At 36.4% G+C, this 27,892-nt stretch overlaps 1 protein-coding gene across 4 annotated transcripts in view; it reads left to right on the top strand.

Annotated features, from left to right (window-relative positions):
• Positions 1-27,892, top strand: part of ZEB1 (zinc finger E-box binding homeobox 1) — a 216,700-nt gene that overhangs the window by 144,741 nt on the left and 44,067 nt on the right. For all 4 annotated transcript variants that reach the window (XM_066233122.1, XM_066233125.1, XM_066233124.1 and 1 more), the window contains exons 2-3: positions 2,689-2,889; positions 22,604-22,663. In XM_066233122.1, coding sequence (XP_066089219.1) covers positions 2,689-2,889; positions 22,604-22,663 — 261 coding nt within the window. The remainder of the gene's footprint in view (positions 1-2,688; positions 2,890-22,603; positions 22,664-27,892) is intronic.

Here is a 27,892-nt window from a genome sequence, read left to right on the forward strand (position 1 = left end):
GCAGTATAAAACCATGGTCAACTCATGATACTAAGGAAGCACAAAAACCTCCCTTCACAAAGGAATAGAAATTTCAGCTCTCCATGCATAGTGAGAGCTCTGCAGTGAACCACTGTGGTGGCCAGAGCTAGTGAATACAAAATTGAATGATCCTCAGTAAATATTGAATATTGTCTAATTTTAGCATGTATAAATGACTGCACACCATAGCAACGTTAAGTACTTTAGTAAATCACTTAGTAGGTTACTAATAAGGAACCTTGAAAAGAAAAATGGCCTGACCTGTGGTGGCACAGTGGATAAAGCGTCGACCTGGAAATGCTGAGGTCGCCGGTTTGAAACCCTGGGCTTGCCTGGTCAAGGCACATATGGGAGTTGATGCTTCCAGCTCCTCCCCCCTTCTCTCTCTCTGTCTCTCTCTCTCCTCTCTAAAAAAAAAAAAAAAGAAAGAAAAGAAAAATGAAAGTTAATAGCATGGTGCATTATTTGCCAGTAAGATGCCTCATTACAAAAATTACACACACACACACACACACACACACACATTTGCATCTTACACTCAGGTAAGGGCTCATCAAGTAATTCTCGTCCAACTGCAGCCCATGCTTTGAGAATCCTTCCCTTTATTGACACACACTGTTCCACACTTAACTCTGCTCCTAGTGTGGCTGGAGCACAAGGAATTCCCCATGTTTTTGTGACTATCTACTTAATACATTTTCCCTTTGGCTCAGCACTTCTACCCCTACTGATATATCTGACAGATGTATTTAAGGAATGGCCAAAGATATAATTATAAGAAAATTTATTATGCCATTGTTGCTAATGCTTAAACGCTGGAAAGAAACTAAATTTTAAGAATAGGGGATTAGTTAAATTATATCTGTACAAGGAAATGCTGTGTAGCTATTCAGAAAAAAATGATAAAGCTCCACATGCACTCACATAGGAAAGTTTCCAAAATATGTTATTCAGTAGCAGAAAACTAAGTAGCAAAATATATAAATGATCTCATGTGTATTAAATATGCATATAAACATTTATATATAGGATTTTATTAAATATAAGATACATATGTGTAAAGGTGAGAGCTGTATTACAATAAAATAGGATAAGCTATATAAAATGATTATTATCATTCCTACTTAGTGTATAAATTAATAAAATTTACTGTTATTGTTACCTTTAAAGAGTGAGTTGAAGAAGAAAAATGGGAGGGAAGTTTTTACTAATTTTACATGTTATGTATGGTCTGAATATTTTTTTCAATGAAAATATATTACTTGTATAAGAATATCAGGGAGAAAATGATGTGCTCTTGGGAAAAGAACTGGAAAATGTATTCACACTAAAGTATTTATGACACAAGACTTAACATTTTTCTTATGGTACAAGATATTAATAAGTTCTTAATGTTGGCAAAATGGTAACTCCACTATCTTTTGAACAGAGTGGTCTTCCCAAGGTCTGTAAGAGCAGCTTTGGAGATTTTTGGTTATTTGTACTCACTTTAACATGTGCAGTCATACTTTTTATTGTATTTCTTCTTTCATGTCCTTAGGTGTGTAAAGGGAGCTATATATGCATATCATTTAAGCATTTAGGTGATTATCTCCTATCAAGAAAGGTTGCAAAATTTAAGGAAGATATAGAACTGGAAATAATCATTGCTTAATTATCTAAACAAAGCAAAGCTTCCTTTTTTTCCCTTCTCAATCTATCTTAATAAGAATCACCTTTTCAAATAGTTGAAAAAAGGTATTCCAGTGACCATACCCAATGAGGTACTAAATAATTTATATTCCATTACAGTCATTATTGCAAGGACTATGAAGGAAAAATACTGACTATACTAAATTATTTGTTTTAGAGAATTTTATTCTCATCTATTACTCATGTTTATGTGAGCTGTATCCATTCAGAATAATTATATATCCTTTATAATGTTGATATTAAATTTTATTGTTATTCATTAAAAATATGAACAGGGTACCCATTTGAAAACTTCTCAATTTCAATTACTTTTTAAGAATGACAGACTCACATATACATGTTACTTAAATTTTACCTGAATTATGTAGATATGTTGCTAAAATGGTTGATTTTTTCTAAAGCCAGTGACAATTAATATGAAATGCTTGGGTTTAATTGCTAACCTGAAAATACTTTCCTTATGGTAAATTTGATGATATATTTTTGTTTTATTAGAGTACCTGGGATCTTTTCTTAAATTGTAATGCTTTCAATATTTGAAGCCCTAATTGTACATGAACAGTGTCACATAGAACAAGCTCGTTGTGGTTGGAGAGGGTGTTTAATGTGTTGTTTAAGAGCACAGAATATGAAACCAGACCACTAGGGTTTAAATCCCGGCCCTCCCACTTCCTAGTTGGATGATCTTGAAGCTTCCCTGTGTCTTGGTTTCTACTGCTGTAAAACAGGGATATAAGTTGTAGATGGTAGATACTCTATTTCATAGAGTTGCTGTAAGGTTGTTGTAAGAATTAAATGAGTTACTATTTCTAAGTCACTTGTACATATAGAAAGTAGTCAATAAGTATAGCTATAAAAAGAAATATTGAATCACAATCTGTTGTAAATATTTTAAAATTTTTCATTTTACTGAAGTATAAAAATTGATATTTACACTAGTATGTTTTGATTATTTATTTCTTTTTCGTATTGCAGTTACAAATTATAATACTGTGGTAGAAACAAACTCAGATTCAGATGATGAAGACAAACTCCACATCGTGGAAGAAGAAAGTGTCGCCGATGCCGCCGACTGCGAGGGCGGGCTGCCGGAAGACGAGCTGCTGGGAGACCAGACGGCGCTGCCCCAGAGCGGCGACAGGGACCGGAGCGCCAAGAGCTGCTGGGAGGACGATGGCAAGTTCATTTCGTTTTGTAATACTCTATTCTCTTGAGTCTTTAAAAAATATATATTAACTGAAAAGATAAATGGATGAAAAATTTGAAATGAACTGTAAATTTGTCTATTAATCAACAGAAGAGATCCCTCTGTTTACCAAAAAGTAAGTTATGAAGCAGAATAATAAAGTTATTATGACCAAATGTACAGTGCAATAATACATTGAACTCTAGTAGAGTTTTTAAAAAGAATAAAGTTTTCCATATGCTGTACATATAATTGAACCTATCTTTAATTTCATATTGTGACTGTGCATGAAGAGTCTACTTAGAAACCAACAAATTATATTTGGTTTAGTAAAATTACAATAATTTAGTGAGCAAGAGTTCCAGACAAAGATAAATCATTGGAATATTTTTAGTGTTTGTAAGCCAACCTGCCTCCCTCTCTCCCGCTCCTTCCCTCCCTCTTTCCCTCTCCCTCCCCTCTTCCTCTTCTCTCCCTCCCCTCTCCATGTATATAAAAATGTGTGTGTGTGTATGTGTGTGTGTGTGTGTGTGTGTGTATATATATATATATATATATATATATATATATATATATATATACTATAAAACACCCAAATCTAAGAGAGGAGAAGTCCTAGAAGAATTTCTGAGTGAAACTGCTGGTCTTGAGTTATAAACCATCAGCAGAGGTTAATTAGGTAAAGACAAGGAATAGAGGGTGCTTCAAGCAGATGACACAACATACACGAAACCACAGAGGTTTGAACAGACTGTGTTTGCAGAACATGGGATCAGGGAAGTCAAGAAGGGAAAGACTAGGAAGGGCCTTGTGTGCTGTGTCAATGAATTTGAGCTCAATCCTGGAAATTTGAAAATAACATTACTCATATGAACTTTAGAAATAAATCTGGTAGCAGTGTGGAAAAGAATTTTAGAGGGAGGGAACTTAGAGGCAGGAGGTAGTGCCTTCAGAAAAGAGGCTATCATAATTCAGGTAATGACAAGGGATTTTGCACTAAAGAAGTGGTCCTTGTGGGTGTAAAGGGGAGAGATTTGACAGAAATATTTGGAGATAGGACATAGAAGATGTGGTTGATTTTTATGTGGGAAGTAACTCAGAGGAAAGGATCTATGTAACTACTGGGTTTCTGGAAAACAGAACTCAGGTAAGTTCAGTTGCTTATTTATTATCACACTGGTTAATGGCAGGGCTATTCACCTGTTAAACTTTAATACTGAGCTCAGAACATTTGGGAGCAAGAATTGCTTATGTATTTCTTGTCTGTGGCCAGAATTGACCCATCAGTGTAGTTAATCCAAAGTCTTAATGTGGAAGCAATAAGGAAACTGTTTGTCTGGAAAGGGGGAAGATGAGGAAAATGAGATAGATGAAGCTAAAAAGAAAGATGAACATTCCTTAAAGAGGTTCTGTTTCTGAAAATATATTAGGATGGACTATTTGGACTGTCTCACTGAGAATAACTAATGATACTACATTTAAAAATAAATAAATCTTTTTGAAAGATTTAAAGAGCCAATCACAGTGTAAGACAACATACCAAAATCTAAGTGAAGACAGGAACGCATAAAGGTGAGCAGAGCTCAGTATAAAGACTCTTTGGTCTTAAGGACATTTCCCTAACCAAAGGAATGTAAATGTGGTTTCCTGGCCTCTGAGAAGAAACAAATCCTTGCACCACCAAAATGTTTAATTGCAGATTCTCCCCTAGTATGGATTACATCTTGATTATATCATGATCTAAAAGCAAACCTTCAGTCACCCACCGTTCTCAGGAGTTAGCGGACACAATTTCCTTGGTCAGGAATTGGCAGTAGAGAATTGTCTCTGAGAAGTAGTAACCACAGGGTGTCTCATTGATTTACAGTGCACATCCACACTACTAGCTAGCCTGATAAATCTTAAGCCATGATTGTTTAAATTGGAACTGATGCTAATACCCTTTGGCACTAAGAAGAAGCAAATACAAAACTTTTGGAGGAAGATACTTTGGTTATAAGGTTATATAGGTTTCAAGTGTACATTTCTATGATAGATGAGCTGTATATTGCATTGTATGCCTACCACTCAAAGTCAAATTATCTTCTATCACCGTATATTTGGCCCCCTTTACTCTTTACTGCCCCCCATGCCCCTTACATCTGGTAACCACCATACTGTTATCTGTATATATAGTTTTCAGTTTTATATTCCACATATGAAAGAAATCATATGGTTCTTAGCTTTTTCCAACTGACTTATTTAGCTTAGCATGATATTCTCAAGGTCCATCCATGTTGTCGCAAATGACAGTGTTTTGTTGTTCCTTATGGCTGAGTAGTATTCCTTTGTACATATGTACCACATCTTTATCCAATCTTCTGTTAAAGGACTTTAATGGTTTCCATGTCTTGGCCACCATGAATAATGCTTCAGTGAATATAGGGGTATATATATCTTGGTGAAAAGCATTTTTTAGAGAAATTTTAAGTATACATTTTAGGAAAGATTCTGGCTAAAAGTTAATGAAGTTAGCTCTAGCTCAAGAATTTAGAAAAAGAATAGCAAACTGAGCTGTTTGAAAGTAAAAAAAAAAGTAAGTAATATAAAATTGAAAATAAACCTACAATACAAAAGATTAACATAGGCAAAACTTTATTCTTTGAAAGTTTAACAAGATCAAGAAAAAAGGAAAAATATAAATGGCCAAAATAAGAAATGGCAAAGAAGACATAATTACAGATACTACAGACATTGACAAGGCAATAGGAGGTATTGTGAACAACTGTGTGCCAGTAAATTTGAAAATATGGATAGGATAGAAATTCTTATACAAAACTGGCTCGTGAAGAATTATAAAACATGAATAATCCTATAACTTCTAAACAAATTGAATTGGTGGTCAAAAATATTTCCACAAGTGGGTGAAAATATGGAGTAACTCATACTCTTACACCCTGCTTATACCTTGCTTATAGGATTGAAGATGGATGCCACTTTGGAAAACAGTTGGGAAGTATATTATAAAGTTAAATATACACTTAACTTATGACCCAGAAATCTTGTGTCTGGATCGTATTTTCCCTTAGGAGATGAAAACTTAGGTTCACATAAAAAGTTGTACACTGATGTTTTTTTTGGGTTTTTTTTTATTTATTCATTTTAGAGAGGAGAGAGAGAGAGAGAGAGAGAGAGAGAGAAGGGAGGAGAAGCAGGAAGCATCAACTTTCTTTTTTTTTTTTACAGAGACAGAGATTCAGAGAGAGGGATAGACAGGGACAGACAGACAGACAGGAAGGGAGAGAGATGAGAAGCATCAATCATTAGTCTTTCCTTGCGACACCTTAGTTGTTCATTGATTGCTTTCTCATATATGCCTTGACCGTGGGGCTACAGCAAAGTGGCCCTTTCTTGAGCCAGTGATCTTGGGTCCAAGCTGGTGAGCTTTGCTCAAACCAGATGAGCCCGCACTCAAGCTGGAGACCTCGGGGTCTCGAACCTGGGTCTTCCGCATCCCAGTCCGATGCTCTGTCCCCTGCGCCACCGCCTGGTCAGGCTGTACACTGATGTTTAAAGAAGATCTATTCATAGTTGCAAAAAAACTGGAAACAATCCACTGTCCATCAACAGGTGAAAGGAAATCGAAAGTATAGTACATTCATAGAAAGGAATGCTACTCAGCAACAAAAAAAGGGGGGGGACAAAAGCAACAATGTGGATGGATCTCAAATGTATTACCGCCTGACCTGTGGTGGCGCAGTGGATAAAGCATCGACCTGGAAATGCTGAGGTCGTCGGTTCGAAACGCTGGACTTGCCTGGTAAAGGCACATATGGGAGTTGATGCTTCCAGCTCCTCCCCCCGTCTCTCTCTCCTCTCTCTCTTTGTCTGTCTCTCTCTCTTCTCTAAAATGAATAAAGATTAAAAAGCTAAATAAAAAATAAAAAAAAGGAAAAAAAAATTCAAATGTATTACTATGCTGACTGAGAGAAGTCAGTCTCAAAAGGTTACACAAGGTATGAGTCCATGCATATGACATTTAAAAACAACACACTATGTGCTGAATAACGATCAGTGGTTGCCGGGCTCAAGAGGAGGGGAATGTGACTATAAAAGAATAGCATTGGGGATTTGGGAGGGATGATGTAACCATTTTGAGCCCTGATTTCAATGGTGGTTTCATGAATCTGTACATGGGTTAAAATTCATAAAAGGTACATCAAAAGAAACAAACAGTAAAACTTTTTGTATAAAAATTTATATATGTATAAATGTGTATGTGTCTATATTTTTTTTCTCTTGCTAAGAAAACTCTAAACAAGATGACACCGCTGATAAGTTCTACATTTTGAAGGAGCTAATAATTAATATTTTAGACAGCTCTTCCAAAGATAATAAGAGAGAATATTCCCCAACTTTTTAAAAGATGCTACCATTATCTTGACACCAAACCAAATAAGCATAAGAATGGAAAATTATAGACTCATTCATAACACAGATACAAAAATCTCAAACAAAATATTAACTATACATTACACTGGAGTGGGCAAAAGTAGGTTTACAGTTGTAATACAAATAATAATAAATACTAATACAGGAATAAACTTTTGTGTACTCACAACTGTAAACCTACTTTTGCCCACCCCTGTGGAGGTATACACATGTGGAATGCAAGGTCAAAATAATGTTTAAACCAGTTTTAAAATACACTTTAAGAAACTTAAGAAAAACAATGAAATATTCATCTCAACAGACACAGAAAGAAACTTTTAGGAAAATTCAATAACTGTGAATAGATAACATAAAAGCTAACTAATTAGAAAGAGATCTTCCTTGATCTAATAAAGTGTGTCTATGTAAAATCTATCACAAACAAACATCTTTTTTTTTCTTTCCTTTTTTTTTTTTTTTTTTTTTTTTTTACAGAGACAGCGACAGAGTCAGAGAAAGGGATAGATAGGGACAGACAGACAGGAACGGAGAGAGATGAGAAGCATCAATCATCAGTTTTTCGTTGCGACACCTTAGTTGTTCATTGCTTGCTTTCTCATATGTGCCTTGACTGTGGGGCTACAGCAGACCAAGTAACCCCTTGCTCCAGCTAGTGACCTTGGGTCCAAGCTGGTGAGCTTTGCTCAAACCAGGTGAACCCATGCTCAAGCTGACGACCTCGGGATCTCGAACCTGGGTCCTTCACATCCCAGTCCGAGGCTCTATTCACTTCACCACCACCTGGTCAGGCACAAACATCATTCTTAATGATAAAAATGCTGACAACTTTTTTTTGTGAACAAGGTATGTCTGAACAGAAAAGAAATGATAAAAGAAGGAATCTTGGAACATCAGGAAGGAATTCATTTAAAGATACATTTCTTTCATAAATAAACTACATTTATAAAACTACATAAAGTTCTATTTCTAGACTCTTCCTCACCTAATTTAAAAATAAAATTAAAAGTTTATATATGTCACACCATGTTCAAAAAAATCTTGCCTCACCAAGTAGAACAAACCAATAAACACAAAACTTATTTTTTAAGATTTTATTTATTAATTTTTAGAGAAGATAGAAAAATAAAGGCAGGGAAGGAGCAGGAAGTATCAACTCATAGTAGCTGCTGCTTGTTTGTGCCTTGACCAGGCAAGGCCAGGGTTTCAAACTGGCAACTTCAGCATTCCAGGTTGACACTATATCCACTACACCACCACAGGCAAAACTGTTCGTAAACAATTTTGACCAAAGTAAAAAATAGTCTCAGCCATGGAAAGCCAGAAATCAAGATAATTCTGGTATTCTACCAGGTGAATAGTATTCTTTATAATTTCTGGAGTTTAAAATATCTTTGTGCCCTGGCCGGTTGGCTCAACGGTAGAGCGTCAGCCTAGCGTGCGGAGGACCCGGGTTCGATTCCCGGCCAGGGCACACAGGAGAAGCGCCCATTTGCTTCTCCACCCCTCCGCCGCGCTTTCCTCTCTGTCTCTCTCTTCCCCTCCCGCAGCCAAGGCTCCATTGGAGCAAAGATGGCCCGGGCACTGGGGATGGCTCTGTGGCCTCTGCCTCAGGTGCTAGAGTGGCTCTGGTCGCAATAGGGCGACGCCCAGGATGGGCAGAGCATCGCCCCCTGGTGGGCAGAGCGTTGCCCCATGGTGGGCGTGCCGGGTGGATCTCGGTTGGGCGCATGCGGGAGTCTGTCTGACTGTCTCTCCCCGTTTCCAGCTTCAGAAAAATGAAAAGAAAAAAACAAAAACAAACAAACAAATAAAATATCTTTGTGAAAATGCACATAGACATTAAGTAGTACTGCCCAGTAATGCCGGGTAACCTATTAGGATATTGGACCAGAATATTCAGTAAATTAAAGTTCATGAATTCAAGGTAAGTAATTCTTAATAGTTGGTCACTATTAAGTGGCCCTAAGTCATGGATTCAAATGAAAGTTTATGACTTCAGATCCAAACAGAGAACACTGAATTGCTATGGCTCCTCAAGGTGATCCTTGGGGATAAAGATGGAAAATTATCTGTCAGATTAGACATCATTGACCAAACCAAGCTGATCCTGAGCAGAAAACTGGAATTACTACAGGATGAGTTTATTTTTAAGGAGAAGTGAACCTACTGGGTAGAGTTTCACTTTATGCACAGTTACTTTTGGGTTCTGTTCTTTTATGAGAATTGTCTTCTCTGCTGTTCTTGTATTTTTTGCTTTTTTGTTTGTCCTATTAAACTACTACCCAATGTAAAAAAAAAAAAAAAAAAGAAAAGAAAAAGAAAACTTGTAGGGTTTCTTAATCATATTGCTAATATAACTTCAAAAAGATCTAAATATGTAAAATTTCCAGATATTGAATATAAGAGATTAGCAATATTTGGTTAGAAAGTGGAGTAGCTGCAACTTAAGGTTTTAGGAGGAAATTTAGATGGTTGTTCAATAGAGAGTTTCTTGTCTACTTCTTGAGGATGAGAAAGGAGTGGTGAAGCAAAGCGCCCTTTACATTGCTGAGCTAAAGGAAGAAACCCCATCTAAGACAATTAGTTCTTTTATTTTACAGACTTTTAAGGGGAAACAAAGAAGAAAGGGGTCAATGACATTTAACTATACTCGAGACCAAGTGAAACTGATATTCACACACATCTATAGTATAGTGTGAATCAAGGGTCTTGAAAAATGTAATATGCTATTAAAATCTATTGAAATGTTAATATTATAAGTACCTTTAAAAAGTCATTTTCTGTGAATGAAATCTCAAGTTAGGATCAAATTCTTAGAACAAGAATTAAATAGAAGAAGCAACATTTTATTGTAGATATTAAATAAACTAAGACATGTTCATTCCAGTTATAAATTAAGAGGTAATTAGGGAAATGGACAGTGGTGGGATTCAAATCATTTTAACAACTGGTTCTCTGCCCTAATGACCAGTTTAAGTATTAAAAAATAATATACTGGGCCCTGGCCGATTGGCTCAGTGGTAGAGCGGCAGCCTGGCGTGCGGAAGTCCTGGGTTCGATTCCTGGCCAGGGCACACAGGAAAAGCACCCATCTGCTTCTCCACCCCTCCCCCTCTCCTTCCTCTCTGTCTCTCTCTTCCCCTCCTACAGCCGAGGCTCCATTGGAGCAAAGATGGCCTGGGTGCTGGGGATGGCTCCGTGGCCTCTGCCTCAGGCGCTAGAGTGGCTCTGGTCACAGCAGAGCGACGCCCCAGATGGTCGGGCGCATGCGGGAGTCTGTCTGACTGTCTCCCCGTTTCCAGCTTCAGAAAAATACGAAGAAAAAAAAATATACTGAAAAGTAATTTATTATTTCATGCATTTAGTACTTAAATAAGAACAATAAAAGAGGTACACAAACTAGATTTTAAGAAATAATTTTAAAATATTAATTAAAATGTCAAATATCTGACAATAAACAATAAAACTTATTTAATATATTTCCATATTGTTTCTTGATTGGCGTTCTCACTTGCAATTGTTTTCACCTATGGACAGAATGAACATTACTACGGGCGCTTAGAATATGCTATTGCACAGATGAACATTAAAAGAGTAAGGAATGTAAATTTGTGATTTCCACATTGGGCAGGTGCCCACCTTAGAATCCTGATTACAAGTGCCATTTTAACAACCGGTTTGCTGAACTCAACAAAAAATTAGGTATTGGTTTTACTGAACTGATACAAACCAGCTCAATCCCACCACTGGAAAAGGACAATCACTGCTCAACAGCTACCATGATAATAAGTGTTGCAGGCAAGAACCATCAGTGGATGCTGAAATTAGTGGGTGAAAGCATAATGAGAAAAAAGGTAAATCTCAAAGTATTTTCCCCACTAGATAATTATTAATTGTAAAGAAATACATTAATAATAACCATTATTTAGACAGAGCCGTGGCTGGAAGTTCAATGCATAAAGCATTGTCCTGGCACACTGAGGTCATGGGTTTGATTCCTGGTCAGGGCACATGCAAGAAGCAATCAATGAGTGCACACCTAAAAATGCAACTAAGTGGAACAATGAGTTAATGCTTCTCTCTCTCTCTCTCTCTCTCTCTCTCACTCTCTCTCTTTCCTTCTTCCTCCTTACCTTCTACTCTCCTTCCCTCCCCCTCCCTTGCCCTCTGTTTCTTTCCTTCTTCTTCTTCTCTCTCTCTCTCAATCAATGGAAAATTTAAAAATAATAAATACATAGTGCATACATAAACAGAAGAAACCTGACAGACACCACTTTCACCAAGTGTTCAAGGTTGTCATCAGTAATAAGACAGTGATAGATTAACAAAGGCATATTACTTCAGTGTTATTCACTCAAAATGCATTTTGTCTATCAAACATTAGACAGTATTTGAGACATCAAGTTGAAGACATCCTGCAAAATAAGTGGTCAGTATTCTTCAAAAGTATCAATGTCAGATTTGGAAAAAACTGTGGAGACATGACAACTAAATACACTGTAGGATCCAGAAAAAGAAAATTAGTTGAAAACCTGGCAAAAGTCAACTACATAAGATCCAAGATGGTGGCAGAGATGGTAGATGTTACACTCAACTCTTTCCAGGACCAGATAGGAGTTACAACTTAATTTAAGAACAATCACCCTGAATAACCAACTCAAGACTAAATGAAGAGGATTTCATTTATTATAACCAAGGATTCACAGAAGAAGCCACATCAAGACTTGTAGGAAGCCAGAGATGTGAAAAGGGCTGGCTCTGCTCCCACAGGTAGTGGCTGAGGTTCTGGAGGGATATCTCAGCTATGGGGTTTCCCTCTAAGAAGTATGAGGCCTAAACTTCAAGCAGGGATCCTCAGACCACAGCACCAGAGCCAGGAAGAGGCACCCACATAGCATTAGGCTGTGAAAAGCAACAAGGTTTCTGTCTGCCAGAAAGGGACAGGAGTCTGCAGATACTTAGGCACCCTTTTAAAGAGCCAACACAAATTTTAGTTCACAGCCACTTACCAGGCTTTGGAGTAGGGAGAACTCAGCAGACTAGAGCTACATGAGGAGTCTGGGGTTTGTGGTTCTGGGAAGAGACATGGGAAGACGGCCACCAGGATCCCTGTGCTGATTCATTCTCGCATATCACAGTGGCCATCTTTCTTGGACAGAACACTCCCCTCTGAGTGGCACCAGCCTGGAGGAAAGCAGTTGCCCCACTGTCGACTCCTTTATGCCCCACCCTGCAGAGATTAGTCCCTGCTGAGGAGTCAGCTGCCTTGGTCAAGAAGTAGAGGTCTGTACAGATTCAGGGGATGACAGTGACTCACTTGTCTGGCTATGAGATGGGGGCAGTTCCAGTTTCCTGAGAATCTGACTGGTGCTTCCCTCTCAGAGGAGTTTCAGTGGAATCATCCTCCTGGCTGTCAGCAGACCTACACTCTGGGCTCCAAGACCCCACCCATCTAACTCTTAGTGGCTCTGCCCCACAGGGAAAAATCCAGGACAGACTGAGACCTGTGACTCTGTGGTGGGGGGCACACCTGCCACCTTCCCTAAAGCCTGATGGGCATGACCCCCTCAAAGGAGATTCACTAGCGCCACCCAACCAACTCCACCAGAGGGTTTTTCAGAGACAGAGCCTATCAGGCAGCTAGCAGGCAGAGGCAGCAAGAAGCAAATGTCAGGGTGCTTTGCAACTTTTGCTGACCTTCCCCCAGGCCTGGTGCTTTTAAAAGCCGGCCTTGATTTGCAACATGGTCCTTACCTAAGCCCAGAAGAGGCAGCCACAAACAGTGGTCACCTGTACCTCTACCAGTTGCTAAGGGCCAGTCACAGGCAGCATCTTAAATTGGCCCGCACCGGATTTCCTCCCAAAAGTCCTAGAAGAAACACATGGTGGCCAGCTTCAGACAACATCAGAGCAGGATCCAGTTAGCTTCACAAGCAGCATATCCAAAGGGAAATCTCATCAGGCATCAAATCCAGTTGAGGCAAATTCCATCTCCTGTGGTCAGCACCTGCCCACCAACTCTCAGACTTTGGTTGAGGTAGAGACTCATAGCCAGACTGAGTGGAGTCAGTCCCATACAATAGCAATCAATACTCAAATACAACATGGAGGGCCCACATAACCCACACAAGGAACATTCCTAGAGAACCCAGCTCAGATGATAAAGGAGACTGCACCTCTGAACCCAACAGAACACCTACTACATAAGGCCACCCACCCAAAGACTGGGAATCATATCAGATGTAGCTTATACATAGAAACAAACCCAGAGAGGTAGCCAAAATGGGGAGACACCCTGAAAATTATAGAACAGAAGAAATCTCCAGAAAAAGGACTAACTGTAATAGAGGTAAACATTTTGTTAGATACAGAGTTAGAAGTAATGGTTATATGGATGCTTAAGGAACAAAGTGAGAACTTCAACAGAGATATCAAGCACAAAAAACGACAAACTATAAAAAGGAACCAGTCAGAAATGAAGAATACAATATCTGACATCAATCATACACTGGAAGCAATAAAGAGTTAGTTGGATGAAGGCAAGGATCAAATCAGCAATTTGGAAGACAAGGGAGAGAGAAACAACCAATCAGAGCAGCAAAAAAAAAAAAAAAAAAGAATGAGGAAAGTTTAGGGACCTTTGGGACAACTTGAAGCATAAGAACATTTGAATTATAGGAGTACCCAAGAAAGAGATAGAAGCAAGGGATCAAGAACCTATTTAAAGAAATAATGACCAAAAATTTTCCTAACCTGATGAAGGAAATATGATATACAAGTACAGGAAGTGCAGAGAGTCCCAAACAAGATGGGCCCAAAGAGACCCATGCCAAGACACATCATTAAAATAAAGGTTAAAGACAAAGAATCTTAAAAAACAGCAAGAGAAAAGCAGTTAACTGCAAGGGAGCTCCCATAAGACTGTCAGCTGATTTCTCAACAGAAACATTTCAGGCCAGAAGGCATTGGCATGAAATATTAAAAGTGATGAAAAGCAAGGACCTACAACCAAGACTACTTTACCTAGCAAAGCTATCATTTAAAATTGAAGGTGAAATAAAGAGCTTCACAGACAGGTAAAAACTAAAGTTAATTACCACCAAACCAGTATTACAAGAAAATTTAAAGGGCCTGCTTGATGAAGAAGAAAACAAAGGACGAACAGAGTTAAAACAATAAAATGGCAATAAATACATAACTATAAATGATCACTTTAAGTGGCCTACATGCTAAAATAAAAAAAACATAGGGTAGCTGAATGGATAAGAAAGTAAGACCCATATATATGCTCTGTACAAGAGACCCATTTCAGGACAAAAGATACACACAGACTAAAAGTAAAGGGGTGGAAAAAGATATTTTATTCAAATAGAAAGGAGAAAAAAACTAGAATAGCAGTACTTATATCTGACAAAATAAACTTTAAAAGAGACAAAGAACAGGCCCTGGCTGGTTGGCTCAGTGGTAGAGCGTCGGCCTGGCGTGCAGGAGTCCCGGGTTGGATTCCAGGCCAGGGCACACAGGAGAAGCGCCCATCTGCTTCTCCACCCCTCCCCCTCTCCTTCCTCTCTGTCTCTTCCCCCCCCCCCCCGCAGCCAAGGCTCCATTGGAGCAAAGTTTGCCGGGGCGCTGAGGATGGCTCAGTGGCCTCTGCCCCAGGTGCTAGAATGGCTCTGATTGTGGCAAAGCAATGCCCCAAAATGGGCAGAGCATCGCCCCCTGGTGGGCGTGCCAGGTGGATCCCGGTCAGGCACATGCGAGAGTCTGTCTGACTGCCTCCCCGTTTCCAACTTAAGAAAAAATACAAAAAAAAAAAAAAAAGAGACAAAGAACACTATATAATTATAAAGGGAGTAATCCAACAAGAGGATATAACCCTTATAAACATTTATATACCCAATGTAGCCGCACCTAAATACATGAAGCAAATCTTGATTGACATAAAGGGAGAGATTGACAGCAATACTGTCATAGTAGGAGATTTTAACACTGCATTAATATCAATGGTCAGATCTTTCTGACAGAAAATCAACAAGGAAGTAGCAGCCTTAAATGACACACTAGATCAAATGGATTTAATTGATATCTTTAGAGCATTTCACCCCAAAGCAGCAGAATATATATTCTTTTCAAATGCACATGGAACATATTCTAGGATAGATCACATGTTGAGACACAAAACAAGTCTTAATAAATTTAAGAAGATTGAATCACATCATCTATCTTCTCTGACCATAATGGTATGAAACTAGAAATCAATCACAAGAAGAAAACTGAAAATACACAAAGACAGAGGCTAAATAACAGGTTACTAAATAATGAGTGGATTAACAATGAGATCAAGGAAGAAATCAAAAGTTACTTTGAAACAAATGTACTCAGAAAAGTATAAGACACTGAAGAAAGAAACTGAAGAAGATACAAATAAGCGGATGCATATACCGTGTTCATGGATAGGAAGAATTAACATTATCAAAATACCCATATTACCACAATCTATAGATTCAGTGCAGTTCCTTTCCAATGGTATATTTCACAGACATAGAACAAATATTCTAAAAATTTATATGGAACCAAAAGCAACCCCAAATAACTATGGCAATCTTGAAAGGAATAGTTGGAGGAATCATACTACCTGATACCAAACTTCGATTATGAGGCCCAGTAATCAAAACAGCATGTTACTGGCATAAAAACGGATATACAGATCAATGAGACAATACAGAGCCCATAAATTAACCCACTATATGTCCAAATAACATTTGACATATAGGAGGTAAGAAAATACAATGGGGTGAAGACAGTTTATTCAATAAATAGTGTTGGAAAAACTGGACAGATGCACGCACACACAAAAGACACTAGACCACCTTTTATTATTATTTTTTTAATAATTTATTTTTTAATGGGACGACATCAATAAATCAGGATACATATATTCAAAGATAACATGTCCAGATTATCTTGTCATTCAATTATGTTGCATACCCATCACCCAAAGTCAGATTGTCTTCTGTCACCTTCTATCTAGTTTTCTTTGTGCCCCTCCCCCTCCCCCTTTCCCGTTCCCTCTCCCCCCTCCCCTGTAACACCACACTCTTATCAATTAGACCACCTTTTACACCAAACACAAGAATAAACTCAAAATTGTTAAAATCTTAAATACTAGACTCAAAACCATAAAACTCCTACTAGAAAACAGGCAGTAAAATCTCAGACATTTCTTGTAGCAATATTTTTATATTTCTATATATCTACTTGAGCAAGGGAAACAAAAGAAAAAATAAATAGGACTACATCAAACTAAAATTTTTTTCATAGCAAAGGAAACCATCAACAAAATCAAATAACCTAGTGAGTGGGAGAACATATTTGCTGATACATTTGATGAGGGATTAATCTTCAAATTTTATAAAAGAACTTATAAAACTCAATACCAAAAAAGAAAATCCAGTTAAAAACGAGCAAAGGACCTGAATGGACAACATACAGATGGGCAGTAGACACATGAGAAGATACTCAATGTTATTAATCATTAGAGGAATGCAAATTAAAACAATGAGCTATCACCTTGCACCTGTCAGAATGGTTATCATCAATTTACAAACAAGCGTTGGCAAGGATGTGGAGAAAAGAAAAAGAGAACCTTCGTGCACTGTTGTTGGGAATGCAGACTGGTGCAGCTGTGGAGCACCACTGTGGAGCAATGAGTTTTCACACAAAAAATTAAAAATGGAACTACCTTATGACTCAGTGATTCTACTTCTAGGAATTTATCTGAAGAAAACCAAACCACCAACTCAAAAGAATATATACAGCCCTATGTTCATTGCAGTGTAATTTACAATAGGCAAGAATTGGAAGCATCTCAGTTGTCCATCAGTAGATGAGTGGATAAAAATGCAGTGATACGTTTATACAATGGAATATTATGTGGCCATAAAAAAGAAGGAAATGTTAAATTTTGCAACAGCATGGATGGATCTAGAGAGCATTACCCTAAGGGAAATAAGCTGGTCAGAGATAAACAAGTACCATATGATTTCACTCATGTGGAATCTAATGAACAAAATGAACCAACAAGCAAAGTAGAGAGACAGACTCGTACATAGAGAGGAAGCTTGACAACTGTCAGAGTTGTGGGGGTGCTGGTTGAGGTGGGTGGAAAGATTGAACAAAAAAAGGAAAAAGGAAAGAAAACCTGATAGATCCAGGTTATAATGTGGTGATTGCCAGGGGTTGGGGAGGTAGAGGAGAGTGGCAACCAACAATCTACTTTCTGTTTCTGTAAGTTAAGTTTTTTAAGATTCTGTGTATAAGGAGATGATACAATATTTGTCTCTCTGTCTGACTTATTTCACCTAGCATGATACCCTCAAGGTTCATCCATATTGTTGCAAATTGTAGAATTTGCTTCTTTTTGGTAACTGAATAATAATATTCCATTGTGTATATATACCCATATTTTCTTTATCCATTCATCATCAATGGACAGTTTGGTTGTTCGTATGTCTTGGCTATTGTGAATAATGCTTCAGTGAATATGAGAGTGCAGGTATTTCAGATAGTCATTTTTATTTCCTTTGGAGATATATCAAGAAATAGGATTGCTATTGTATTGTAGTTCTATTTTTTTAATTCTTTAATTACAGTTGACATACGATATGGTTAGTTTTAGGTATACAATATGATGGTCAACCATTTATATCCATGCATCCATATTGATATATATACTTAAATTCATGGGAAAGGGTAAAGACCTAACGGAAATGGTATTTCTAGTTTTAATTTTTTGTGGACCCTTCATACTCTTTTTCATAGTGGCTGAACCAATTTGCAATCCCTCCAACACTATGAGAGAGTTCCCTTTTCTCCACATTTCAATAGCATTTGTAATGTTTTGTCTTGTTAATAATAGCCATTTTGACAGGTGTTACATCAGTGTGGTTTTGATTTGCATTTACCTAATGATAAGTAATATTGAACACCTTTTTATGTACATGTTGGCCTTTTATCTTCTTCATGTACATGTTTGTTTATCTTCTTTGGGAAAATGTCTATTCATGTCCTTTGCCCAATTTTGAATTGATCTTTTGGGGGTTTCTTGCTATCAAGTTGTATGAGTTCCTTTGTATATTTTGAATATTAACCTCTTTTCAGATATATGGTTTGTAGACATTTTCTGTCATTCCATAGGTTGCCTTTTTATTTTTCTTTTGCAATGGAGAAGCATTTAGTTAGTAGTCCCAGTTAGTTATTTCTATTTGTTGCCTGTGTTTTTGATGTTATATCACACCCCCAAAAAAAATTATTGTTGAGACCAGTGTCAAGAAATTTTTCTCCCATGTTTTCTTCTAGGCTTTTATAGTTTTGTGTTATGTTGAAATCCGCAATCCATTTCAAGTTAATTTTTGTGAGTTGTGCAAGATATGAGTCACCTTAGACTTCTTTTAATTAGTGTTCCATTGGTATATCTTTTATATCCTTTTACTTTTAACCTACTCATTTTATTAGGTATGAAATAATTTTTTTTGTAGATAACTGTATATGGAGATTGGTTTTTAAAATCTATTCTGAAAATCATGCTCCCTTAATTGACTTTTTTAGACAATTTACATTTAGACAAATTACATTAAAATATGTAAATTTTAAACAATTTAATATTTTTTAGATGTTACATGTAACTTTTTGGTGTTTGGATTTAGGTTTACCATAGTATAGTATTTTCTCTTGTTCCCGCTGGCTTTTTTATTATTCTGTTTCTCCTTTCCTGCCCTGTTTTTGATCATTTCAATATGTTTTAGTGTTCCATTTTTATTTATTTCATTTTTTACTCTTATCTTTATATAAAAATTTTAGTAGTTAATAGATCAGAATGTACATACTTACTTAAGTTTTTATATGCTACTTAGAGCTAATATTTTACCCCTTCAGGTGAAATGTAGAAACCTTACCCCCTGTGGGCTCCTTTACTCTCCCTCCTTTATTTTGTATTTGTCATATGGACTATATTATTTCTCTTATTCTTCCATTTCTGACATTTCACATTTCCCTTTAATATAATATATCCTTTCTGAAGATCTCCCTTCATAGTTATTTTAGATCAGTTCTACTGGCAATGAACTTTTTTAGTTTTCCTTGATCTAAGACTGTCTTTATTTTATCTTTATCTTTCAAGTGTAGTATATTTTCACTGGATATAGAATTTTGGGTTGAAAACTTTTTCTTTTAACACTAAAAAAATGTTCCACTTCCTTTTTAAATCCTTGATTTCTGGTGATAAATCTGCTATCTTTTTAACCATTGTTCCTTTATAGTTATGTATCATTTTCTCTGGTTCTTTTCAGAATTTTTTAACTTTTGTTTTCTGAGTTTGATTCATGGGTTGGGCCCAGATTTTGGGGGTTTTATCCTGTTTGAGATTCAGTTAACTTCTTTGATATTCAATTAATCTATTAGTTTGTATCTTTATTAAATTAGGAAAAATTTTAAGCATTTGCTTTTTGTATAGTATTCCTATTGCAGGGATAGTCGGGTAGGAAGAACAGAGATCAGGGTCAGGGAAGACACAAAATGAAGGACATGAACTGATCTTTAAAGACCTAGATTATTAGGATCTGTTCAGCTGGAAGGGGTAATAGAATACTAAGCAGAGGGGACAATGAGGAAAGACAGGTACAGGTGTGTATGGCATGTGTGGATGTGTGTTGTAGAGGAAGAGCTTAAAGCAGGAAAGGAAAATCTGATTCAGCTAGCCACTTACTTCACCTTATTAGAGATTATTACAAAATATTCCCACAAAGATATGGTTAGAAACACATCAGTATAAATTTTAAAAATGCAAGTTTTAGCCCTGGTTGGTTGGCACAGTGGTAGAGTATAGGTGCGGCGTGTGGAAGTCCCAGGTTTGATTCCCAGTCAAGACACACAGGGGAAGTGACCATCTACTTCTCTACCCATCTCCCTCCCTTCTCTCTTTCTCTCTGTCTCTCTCTCTCTCTTTCTCTCTCTTGTCCCCTCCTGCAGCCATGGCTCAAATGAGCAAGTTGGTCCCAGGCACTGAGGATGGCTCCATGACCTCGCTTCAGGTGCTAAAATAGTTTGGTGGCTGAGCAATGGAGCAGCAGCTCCAGTTGGGCAGAGCAGCAGCCCCAGATGGGGGTTGCTGAGTGAATCCCAGTCGGGGCTATTACCTCTCATTTGATTTAAAAAAAAAAATTTAAAAAATGCAAGTTTTAGAGTTTAGTATGTGTACTTTACTAAATAATTATAATCAGTCTTGTACTTTGAGCTGCTCTACCCTGCCATTGATAAGTTTTCTAGATTTTTAATTAAAATGAATTACAGTTGCCATCTTTGTTTCTACTTATTAGGAATTTCATTTTAATGCAAAATGAACAAGAGCTACTTCTTTTGATCTAAATTTGTGCTGGGTGTACAACATAATCAGCAGTTCAATACTATAGAAATGTTCACCTGAAACCTATGTACTCTAATTGGTCAATGACACCCTGTTAAATTTAATTTTCTAAATAAAATTTAAAAAATAAAAAATAAATTTATGATATTTTTATCTGAGTTTTTAAATTAAACTTTTAATTTTGAGATAACTATAGAGTCACAAATATGTAATTCACAAGTAGTTTTATATTCACATATAATGCAGATATGCTATGTATTGTTAACCCAGTTTCCCCCAATGGTAACATCTTTAACACTAGAGTACAGTATCGCAACCAGAATACTGACATTGACATAGGCAAGATACAGAACAATTCTATCACCACAGGGCTCCCAGTTGCCTTTTATACAACCACTTTCCCCTCTGCACACCCCTAAGCCCTGGCAACCACTAATCTCCAGTTGTTAATTTTGTCATTTCAAGAATATTACATAAATTGGATCATACAGTATGTAAAAATTTTTGGATTGGCTTTTCTTCACTTTCCATGATTTCTTGGAGGTTTATCTAAGTTGTTGCATGTATAAATAGTTTATTCCTTTTTATCACTGAGTAGTATTTCATGACTTATTTTTCAGCTGTATTTTGCCATTATTTAAAAAAAATTCTTGTTCCTCAGGAGTTTTTCTCATCTATATATTTACTTTGGAATTTTGGCTAAAAGCAAAACCTCAAGAACATCCTAGTTTTCCTTTCTAAATTGCACATGTTAGTCATTCATAATGAGTTGACATTATTAAGTCTTACGGGAGAAAAAATCTTATGTACAAGTATACTTTACTATTTTCCTCTTACACCTTAAACTAGAAGATCAAGCACATGAGAGAGAATGCTGCTTGAAAAATAATTAGAGCTGCCCCTGTTCCGGAATGCCATCATGCTGGTCTGTCCTGAGGCAGGACAGTTTGTCCCTGGACAGCACTCACAGGAAAGAAGCATGTTCACATGACAGGCAAGCATCTGGGGCTTTCTGTTCTCATTAGTCACATGGTGTTAGTTGTTGAACAAAAATTCAGCCCCAATAATGAGGGAGAGAATGAAAACTTCTATGTTTAAATTGTAAGTCTGGGACCAGATTCCGAACTATGTTCAATGCTCATCTAAGGAAGAAGCCTAGATTATATTTTAAGCAGAAATGAAGGAGTGGAGAAGTGAATAAATAATTGTATTGTGGACAGTGTTTAAATGAGCTATAATAACAACTTTAAGTAAAAAAAAAGTTATTTCCAAAATATTTTAAACTGTAATATCGATGTTACCTTGTATCTGTGGTGAAAGGAAGGTTTAAAGCAGTTCAGTCCTGCATTCAAATTCCCCTTCCACCACCTACAGCTTCATGTCCTTGGGCAAGTGATTTAACATCCTCAAGCCTCAGGTTTTGTTTTTTAGCTTATAAAATAAGTAATTATGAAAGTTAAAGGAAATAAGTGTGTAACTCATCTCGCACAGTGCCTAGAACAGAGAAATCTGAGCTCTGGGGAAGAAATGAAAAGGAAAAGGAACCCTACTATCTATAGGTAGAGCCCTCTTCTAAAACACTGCTAATATGCCACTATGCTTACAATACTAATATGCTGATCATTTCAGAATTATTTATAAATCTTCACTAATTTTGGTTCTATAAAATGTCTTGTGAATTTGTTAAAACTATCTGCTTAATTTCTTGAGAAAGCTTTACTTTCCAAGGACAAATTATCTATAAAAAAATTCCAAATTTAAATATAATCTCAAATTTTTCTTTTCAGATTTCTAGAACGTAGTGTTTGTGACACGTGAATGGGTTTTAATCCCTTGCTCTTTGATTTTTGCAGGAAAGGAAGGACAAGAAATCCTGGGGCCTGAAGCTGCAGCAGACAGAGCGGGATGTGCAGGTACTCTTGCTGACTCCCCTCATACCTGGTCTTTGATCAGGGCTTTTGTGTCACTGGTGCATGCATTCGTGTGTACTGAAGTTAGTCTTTTCCTCCCCTTTGATCTTACCCTCCTTAAATGTTTAAGTACCATATAAGAAGTTAGAAATGTATATTCTTTAAATACACTTGTAAACTTACAGATTTATATGACAGAGCAGATTCCATCTATATGGATGATAAGTAATACAGAGATAATACATACATCTATATAAAATAAAAAATAAATGTTTGAATGATGATTCAAACATCTACTATATTTTTTTACCAAGAAATGCAGATCTACTATTTTGAATTTCACTATTAGTTAAGTTACCAGGATCTGCATTGAATTGCCCACAAGACAAGAAAGCAGAAGAGAAAAGAATAAGTAAATATATAAACCAGATGATAATCATTAATATTGAGGAGTTGAATGAACATGTCACAGCAAAAAAAAAAAAAAATCATTTTACTTGTGATTTTTGTGAGTGAAAGAGGTCAAAGTGAAGTTAAATCATATGCTTCTAGGTGACTGAAAGCATGCTCCCTGAGACTGAAGGCTGTTCCTCTATAATGAATTCAAATCAGATTTCTGAAGCAAAAGAGTAAGTGCAGAACTTAAATCCAGACCTTATGTATGATAATGCTGACACTGAAATTGTGCCACATATGTCAGCTGAATTCTTAGAATGTAACTTTAAAAATGAATTCAAAATTATTAAATCATTTCATCAAAATGCTATACTTAAAAGTAGTATAATTGTCCCTGACAAGTTTGCTCAATGGATAGAGTATCAGCCTCACATGCAGAATTATCAAGTTTGTTCCCTGGTCACCACACACATGAGAATCGACCACTACTTTTATCCCCCTCCACCTGCCACTTCTGTCCTTCTTCCCCTCCCACAGCCAGTAGCACAATTGGTCAGAGCGTCGGCCCAGGGCTCTGAGGAGAGCTCAGTTGATTGATTTGAGCATCGGCCTTAGACAGGGATTCCCTAGTGGATCCCAGTCAAGACACATGTGGGAGTCTATCTCCCCTCCTGTCCTCACACTTAAAAAAAAAAAAAAAAGGGAGTATAATTGTAATTTGCATGTTAAATAATAAATTTGATATTTTTATTATATAGTTTTAATTAAATTTTTATTTTTTCTTCTCTTCCTTGATTTAACATTTATAGTTTTTTTCCTTGCAGCCATCATGGGACTATTCCATATATCCTTATAAATTACCTTTAATTATGTAAGATGAGTGTGTTTCACAGTAATGTGTCAGATTAGATTATCTTCTATAACATAAACATTAGCACTCCCATATTTGTCAGTCAGTTCTGCAAAACACAGAGTAAATCTGTGCTGTATGCATTACATGTGCATTCCAAATTAATTAAACAATAATGAAATATATAGTAATTCATGGTGCCTGCAGCCTAACATTTTATATTCTGGCTTTAACTTGGTTGTGCTTAACTTGCATAAATAACATATTTAGGTATGCGTGTTATCAAATATTTGTCATGCTAACTTACACATTATATAAAATACTTAATATGGATTTTTTTATTAGTGAAATAATGCTAATGGACACAAAAAACTATTCTTTATTACTTTTTTACCTAATGTTAAACTTAGATGACTTATACATAGTACCCGAGCTACAGAAGATTGTTTACCCTTTTTGGCAAAATACTATTTTACAAAAAACATTCATGGTTCCAGGTTTATAGTATTATACCTCACAGTTTGCTCTTCACTGCAAAAATGAATGAATTCTTTCAGTTTGAAGTACTGGATAGGACATTATTTCCCCTCTCCCTTAAAAAATCACATCTGGAAGATAGAGTAATCTTGTATTAACCACATTGGCTGCTGAAATGCAAGGTCTCCCCTACCCACAAGATGCTGATCCTGCTACATTATTCCCCTACAACAAGGGGAATTAAGAGTAAGCAACATTTAATAAAGCCCTAATATTTGCAGTTTTAAGGAAGGAAGGATGGAAATAGCCATTTGAGACTTTTGAGTAGTTCAACATAAAATTTTTGTGTTGCCTTTGCTTTTGTGACTTCCTTGACTTCTGGGGTATAATGTGCTGACAGAGTAAACAGAAACATTATCAGAGGTTCCACCATTTATTCAGAACTTTGTCAGATCCCTTCTATAGCTGACTCCCTTTATAGTTCATGGAGTTAAGAAAACTATCCTGTCACCTTAGAGTACAGAGAGTGAAGAGAGTGAAGGAAGGGGGTAAAGGGGCCCTAAAGGGTAAAATGGAAGGAGGTTTGACTTTGGGGGTACACAATGCAGTATACAGAAGATGTATCACAGAATTGTACACTCGAAACCTATATAATGTTATTAACCAATATCACCCCAATAATTTTAAAAAATTCACCTAAAACAACCTTTGTTCCTTCTAAGCATCCCCTTTGTACTTATGTAGTTAATAGTTTTACAGAGTTTCAAAAAATTAGAATAATAATAGAAAAACATTTAAGGATACCTATTCTGATGGCAATAAAGTATCAAAAACTACATAAATAAAACTTTTCATTCTTTGTTACATGTTTTCTTTATTGTTGCTCTCACAAATTTATGATTTTAACCCTATAATTCTACACATTGGCAAGTGATTCTAGAATTAGTCCTAGAATTCTATACTTTGACAATCAGCTCTGAGTTTTGTCATATCGAAATCCAAATTATCATTATGTTTCTGTGTATTTGCTCCTCTGTCTCTAGTATTCAAGTACATAAGTTTCTCAGTTTAAGACTAGGAATTAGTGTTATAATTGACCTTTTCACAGTGTTCACTTCTCAACACTTTAAATTTTATGTGTAAAACTGCAGTTTCTCTCTGCTTGAAATTGGCTTGGTCAGTGCAGGTTCATGGAGACAGTGTAGTTCATTTGGAGGAGTGCAGACTTGGACGTGACACCTGAGACCGAACTGCCTGCTCTAAGAGTGATAACTTTTTCTGTGATTTTGGAAATGTTATCTAACTTTTCTGACCTTAACTTTTTAATTGAGAAATTATAATGTTCACCTTGCAGGACTGCTTTGAGGAAAATAGGTAACAATTACATTGCAGTTACTATGTGTCTGGTACAGTACTAAGAACATACTATATGAATAAGTTACATTCTCTAATTAATTTTTAAAAACCATAAAAGGTACTGTTATTATCTACCAAGTTTTATATTATGTAAACTGTTATATCATAATACCTTCTGTCCCACAAATTATACCATAATGTTTACTCCTTGAGCTCATATTTCCATTCTACACAGCCTATACTAACATAGTTTCTATTTCCTATTTGAAGGTATTTTTGATCAACTGTCATTTCTTTATAAGAAAACATGTCTATAAATTGAAATTTAAGTTTCTCTTTAATTTAGGAACCAGAAGCTTCATCAAATTTTAAGTGTCGGTACCATACTGTTGATCACAACATAAATACATTGGAAATTTTAACAAGTAACTGTTAAAGAAAAATGTTACTGAAAATGAAATGAAAGGAACTGAAGTATTCTTCAATTAGTTCACATATCAGTAGTTTAATGATACTGATTTCTAGAAGAAAACATGTTTAGCATTAATTCTATTTCTATCTTGTGTTTAGCACTGAGATAACTTTACTCTCCTAAATAAAAGATAAAATACATTTTTGTATTCTTTACCCATTATATTATATGCAAAGTTATGTTTATCAATAAAAGTATTTCTAGTATCTTTTCAACTGAAAATTAAATGTTCCTTCAAGTTTGTTGAAAGCAAAGATTGAGAGCCACCTCAAGGATTTGTTTCCCAGTCATTAGAATTATTCATACCTTCATTTTCTGGGACATACAACACAAAAGGCTTTACTTATTATCAAAGAACTAAAGATACCTGGTTTTAGATTTTATTATTTTTTTGTTCTTCTCATGCAGAGGGACCTTGCTTTATATATTGAGAAACAGTTCAGGAAATTGAAATATTGTTTAATACATTTTAATACATAATTTGTTTTTTGAACTATTTATATTTTGATCAATATCTTAGAAGTACAAACTTAGTTCATTTAATTTCTGGAATTTTGTTAGGAAATAAAGTGCCTCTTCATTTTTCTAATTCAAATAAATATGTCAATGTATATTTGAGAATGGACCCTGCATGGTATTATACTAAGTGAAATTGCCAGTAAGAGAAAGATAAATACCATATTTAACTGACATATGGAATCTAATGAACAAAATAAACAAATAAAATAGAAACAGACTCAGATACAGAGCACAGACAGACAGCTGTCAGAGAGGAGGGGAAGTGGGTGAAATCAATGAAGGGATTAAGCAAAAAAAAAAAACAAAATTCATAGATACAAACAATAGTATGGTGATTACCAGAGGGAAAGAGGGTTGAAGGCAGGTAAAAGAAGTGAAGAGGGATAAAGAGTGATAGGAGGAAGCTTAACCCTGGATGCTAAACATATAAAATATACAGATGATATATAGTATTATAGAATTGTACACTTGAAACCTACATAATTTTATAACCAATGTCAACCCACTAAATTCAATAAATTTTTTTAAATTTACTCAGAGAAATATAAAATTTAAAAAAAGGGGGGTAGCAAGATGGCGATGGAGTAGGAGAATAAACCAACTTCCACCTCCCAGAACCAAAGTGGATTACAACTTAATTTTAAGAACCACATCTGGAAAAAGCATCTTTGGACTAAACTAAGGACTCTTTAACCAAGGAACACTAAATAAGCCACACTGAGACTGGTAGGAAAAGCGGAAACGTGGAGGGATCTGCCCAAATCCTGGGAGTGAATGGCAGCCTGGAGGGACTCACATGGTGGAGAGTTTAGCAGAGAGGAGAGGGTCCTGAGCCCCAGGAACAAGGCCCCAGCCTGCAGCCCCAGAGCCTAGAAGAAGCGTATGGACAGTATTTAGCTGCGAAACAAGTCAGGATACTGTTTGTGAGAAAGAGACAAATTTCTCAGATCCAGATTTGTCTTAAAGGGACCGTGCAAAAAAATTCTTTCACAACCACTCACCTGAGGCTTTGGGGGATGGGGAGAGATGAGAGGACCAGAGTAGCAGGAAGAGAGTGTAATCTAGGAGGCACAGGGAGAAACACTTTGAAGGACAGCCACCCTAACCCCTGTCACCCCCAAAATCTAAAGTGAATATATCCCCTGGAGCAAGCAATACCAGC

This window comes from Saccopteryx bilineata, chromosome 5, assembly GCF_036850765.1.
Source record: "Saccopteryx bilineata isolate mSacBil1 chromosome 5, mSacBil1_pri_phased_curated, whole genome shotgun sequence".
Classification (NCBI taxonomy): domain Eukaryota; kingdom Metazoa; phylum Chordata; class Mammalia; order Chiroptera; family Emballonuridae; genus Saccopteryx; species Saccopteryx bilineata.